This window comes from Halyomorpha halys, unplaced genomic scaffold, assembly GCF_000696795.3.
Source record: "Halyomorpha halys isolate HHAL.00 unplaced genomic scaffold, Hhal_1.1 Scaffold662.1, whole genome shotgun sequence".
NCBI classification, from domain to species: Eukaryota; Metazoa; Arthropoda; class Insecta; order Hemiptera; family Pentatomidae; genus Halyomorpha; species Halyomorpha halys.
The window spans coordinates 187848-192718 of record NW_027111704.1 but is presented as its reverse complement, the minus strand read 5'-3'; the positions used below and the strand labels follow the sequence as shown (position 1 = coordinate 192718).

At 29.7% G+C, this 4871-nt stretch overlaps 1 protein-coding gene across 1 annotated transcript; it reads left to right on the top strand.

Moving 5' to 3' along the window:
• The first annotated feature begins 1815 nt into the window (after positions 1-1815).
• On the top strand, positions 1816-3959 carry l(3)73Ah (lethal (3) 73Ah). Its single transcript, XM_014427671.3, has one exon. The coding sequence runs from the start codon at positions 2126-2128 to the stop codon at positions 2801-2803; it is 678 nt and encodes a 225-aa protein (XP_014283157.1). The 5' UTR covers positions 1816-2125; the 3' UTR covers positions 2804-3959.
• Positions 3960-4871: the final 912 nt, after the last annotated feature.

Sequence of the window (4871 nt, the reverse complement as noted above, 5' to 3'; positions counted from 1 at the left end):
AACCTTATTATATTCAGATCAACTATTAAACAATTATCTTATTCTTATTAATTTACAGCTCAAGAGAACCTTATTATTCTAGTCAGATTAACTATTAAACAATTATCTTAATCATATTTACTTACAGCTCAAGAGAACCTTATTATTCTAGTCAGACAGACTATTAAATAAATATCTTATTCATATAAGTACTCACAAAAAAGTTCTTAATTACAGATAAAAACAAATAACAGAGGAAGGAAGTTGAATAGTAGAGGAGCGGCGGGAAGGTGGTGGAGGATTTGACTATTACCATTTCCCAGTAGAAATTCCCTCTAGTGGGAAAAAATCGCTGTCGAAGTTGCGGGAATTTATTTTTCAAACGAGCAGCTTGGAATCGGTCACCTCCGGAGACTCTCGGCTCCGTTCGGGACCGGCAGTATGCTCACGTTCGGAAAAAAATGGGCTTTTGCCATTTTGGGGGAGCTGATGGAAACAATTATTCCCACTTGTTTTTGACTTGGGTTCTCCTTCATTACCTAATGATCATATAGGTGTACAAGAGCCGGGAAGAAAAAAGGCAGTTATCTCACTCCAATTTTTGATTACTTTAATGAAAACTATGTATAATTACTAGCCAAAATTGATGAGTCTGCCAAGTAACGTAAGAAAACATTATTTTTCATTCGTAGCCCAATATCTTAAGAGCTACCAACAACACTAGAAAATCTTAAAGAAGAGTAAATTTGCTGAAATATTAACCCTAATAGAGCTATTTACGTCCAAAAGTTCATTAACTACTTTATAGTCCATTAAACTAGCTTTAATTTGATTGCTGATAGACATCTGTACGTCACATAGTTCCTGAGATATAGATTTCTCCACATAAATTAACTAACTATTAATATTTCACTTCATTTTTATGTAGTGTTGCTTTTTGAAAAGCCATATCTCGAGAACTATTGAACGTAAATAGCTCTATTAGGGCCTAAATTTTAGCAAATATACTCTACTTTAAATGATTCTCTTTTAGATTTTCTATTGTTGCTGGTAGTTGTAAAGATAAAGAGCTCTGAATAAAAAATTAATTATTTTTAATGTTTTGAAACCCGCCATTTTTTATTTCCTCTAGCTATACTTGGTAAACTCAACAGTTTTGACTAGTAATTATACCTAGTTTTCAATTAATTAATCAAAAATTGGGATGAAATAACTGCCTTTTTTTCTTCTCTTGGGGTCTTGTACTAATACCTCGTGTGTAATAGGTGTCTGAAAAGAAGTTGGCCTTGAGATCTTCTCTACGAATGTTATTGGAGTTCTATCAATAGGTAGATTCTCCACATGTCATTATATCACTTACAGCAAATTTACTTGTATATATTTTTATACAGTTGTAAATAACAATAAATAAATTATCAAAAAATTCACCGATAACTTAGACACTGTTTTCGTAGCTTTCAAATGATGCTCTAATATTTCCAGGTAATATTCCCTCCTCTTGTATTAAAAGCAACTTTACGTGATTGTTAAAGTTTATTTAATAAAACCAGGACATTTATTTTAGATTCAGTTATAAATTAATTATTTTTAAGCCATAGAGACAAATTATATTTTGTGTTGTACTGGAAGATTATTGATTGACCGTGTGTGAAGATGAAAGGAATATGGTCCGGGTGCGGTCAAGAAAAACTCAAATAGTAGATATATATACTCAAATAGTTGGCTCATTAAATTAGTATATTTCTACTATTTGAGTTTTTCTTGACCGCACCCGGACCATATTCCTTTCAACTTTATATTTTGTGTTTAATGTTCTAAGTTGAACTTAAAATTTTAGCTTGCATTCCGTTCAAACGTGGTCGCAATTATTATAAACTAATTTATTTAAAATTTATGATTACATATATTTCTATTAAAATACATTTTACAATATTATGTATTTCTCTGCATTTTTCTAATTTCTGAGCACATTGTAATTTTCATCGCTAGTAGGTTATAGAAAGGCAGGTTAGTTAGGCCTTCAGTTGTTTGTATTTAAGGTTTTATAGGTCGTTTTTGTGTTTTTACTTTTGGTATTATTATTTATTTTTATTAATTTACATTCCATTTATCGGCCACGGATGATTTGTGATTTTATTTCGCATTTATGAGTGATATGGAACGCAAGATCAAGTTGAAAACCCTCAATGCTTACATAACATGCAAGATTTGTAGAGGATACTTGGTCGATGCAACTACAGTAACAGAATGCCTTCATACATTTTGCAAAAGCTGTATGGTGAAGCATTTGGAGGACAACAACACATGTCCAACATGCCAAATAGTCATTCACCAATCTCACCCTCTTCAATATATAAGCTTCGACAGAACTATGCAAGATATTGTTTATAAATTAGTTCCTAATTTACAAGAAAACGAAATTAAAAGAGAAAGGGAGTTTTATAAGTCCAGGGGATTGCCCTGTCCTAAGGATGCTATTGTGCCGACTGGGGATGCTGAAGAAGAGAAACCGACGACTCAAGTTGAAGCAGATTTCCATCGATTGGATGAACAGGTCAATATTGGATTGGAATGTATGGCAGATAATCTCAAGTCACTCAAGAGGAAGTTTATTCGTTTATCATCTCAGGCAACCATTACACACCTTAAGAAATTTATTGCTAAAAAGGTTTTAGATGGTATGGAAAAGTATAGAGATATTGATATTTTGTGTAATGATGAGTTGCTAGGTAAGGATCATACTCTTAAATTTGTTTATGTTACGAGATGGAGGTTTAAAGATCCACCTCTTAGGCTTCAATACAGACCTCGAATAGAGTTATAGCAGTGGAGTTTTTTTTTATGGATTTTTTTTTCCATGAGTTGCATCCCTTTCTCTGTGATTTATTATCCAAATAGTTATAAAAATAATTTTAAGCTGTTATCTATTTATTGAGATAGTACAAAGTATTAATATTTTGCTATATTCCACAACTTTCAGTTGTAAAGACAAAAATTTTATATTTTATAGACTGTAGCAAATACAAATACAACTTTATACCGCAAAATAAAGTTTTATATGTTTTGGAATCAAAGAATTATTTAACTTAGATGATGTTAGATCTATTCAAAAGTGTACACTGCTTAGATTTTATGAATATACTGATAAAGTGTGCCTTTCCTTTATAAGAAGAAAATTTTCAATATTACCATTCTATTTTCTTCATTTTAAATGTTTTTTTGAACTGCTTTATTTTCTGACAATATAACTTGTTTGTTCGCATTTCATACCCATCTTAACATTAGTTAAACAGTTATATTTATTTATTCATTTTTAATTGCTTTATTACCTTCTTTCTACCATTATCTTTTTATAGATATTATTAATTTCTATAAAATAAGTTAAATAATATCTTTTAATTTCATAGTATAAAATGCCCAATCTCGTCTCTGTATCTGTGTCCAATTTGTATTGAAGATTAATCATAAAATAAAATTGATTGTAAAATAAACTGAAACTAGCTAGTTTATATTTTAGATATATATATTTTTCTTGTTTATATCAGTTTTATACATAATAGGTCAACTTAGAAATCAAAATTTAATGTTAATTTTGTGAATCCGAGTTCAAAGGTACTACTAGTTCACTATTGTCTCTCCACATGGTGAATGTGCATGTACTCACATACTTGAATAAATGATCAACTATTGTTATCAGTAATAAGCTGACATTAAGTAATTTGTATTTATATAATTTTAGGCTCGGTTTTCTTGTCATTTTCAAGCGATTGCAGCGGGTAGAAGGTGACAGCTTTGATTATAGCCCACAACAATAGAATATTGCAAATAAGTGATTACATAGCCATCCACCAGTTGGAATGATACTTGTGTACTATTACCTATATGTTTCTAAGTATGTTATTTTTCTTTTTAAATGTTTATTTAATTTTTTTTTTTGTTATGATCTAAATAACAATCACAATAAATTAATTATCAGAAAACTTGTAATATCAGTGCCCATTCCTTACATGCAGTAGCATTATTTTAGTTTCCTGCTTTGCTTCTAACCTTTTTATTTTATGTTGGAAGAAGATAGTTGACCGTATGAAGTAGATTGGACGAAGACAGTATGGGTGGCGGGCAATAAAGGTATCAAAATAGTAAAAGAAAGCTATTTATTACTAACCAATGTTTCGCCCCGTTTTGCAGGGCTATCTGATTGTAGTATTTAGCACAGCGACAATAAATAGTTTTCTTTTACTGTTTTGATACTGTTATTAACCGCTACCCGGATTATCTTCCTCCAATATTTTTATTTTTTTCGTACATCTGATGTTTATTTACAATAATCATGTCTTTTATTTTATGTTTTGCTGTTTATTCTTTTGGCATGTACAAATTCATATTTTATTTATTTATTTTGTTTCCTTTTCTTATATATTTCAATGTATTTTATTACATATTTTGTTTTATGTAATACATATTATATTTCTTACTCTTAGCATGGATTAATCTTAATTTTATGAAAAGAAGATGGTGGGGGGTGTGATGAACAAAAAATACAAAAATAAACAAAAACTTATTTATTTGTGCTGACATTTCGACCTGAATTTCAGGCCTTTATTAGGGCTGACAATACAACAAACAGATAACCATAACTGGGAGAAATATAAAAATAAAATGCTAAATAATAAACAAATTTGGAAATATACATAGCAATAAATTTAGTAGATAGTTGTAGATTGATAACAATAGAAGTAAGTAGTAGATGATTGATAACAATAGAAGTAGATAGTAATTGATTGATAACAATAGAAGTAAATAGTAATTGATTGATAACGATAGAAGTAAGTAGTAGATGATTGATAACAATAGAAGTAGATAATAAATAGTTGATTGATAACAATAGAAGT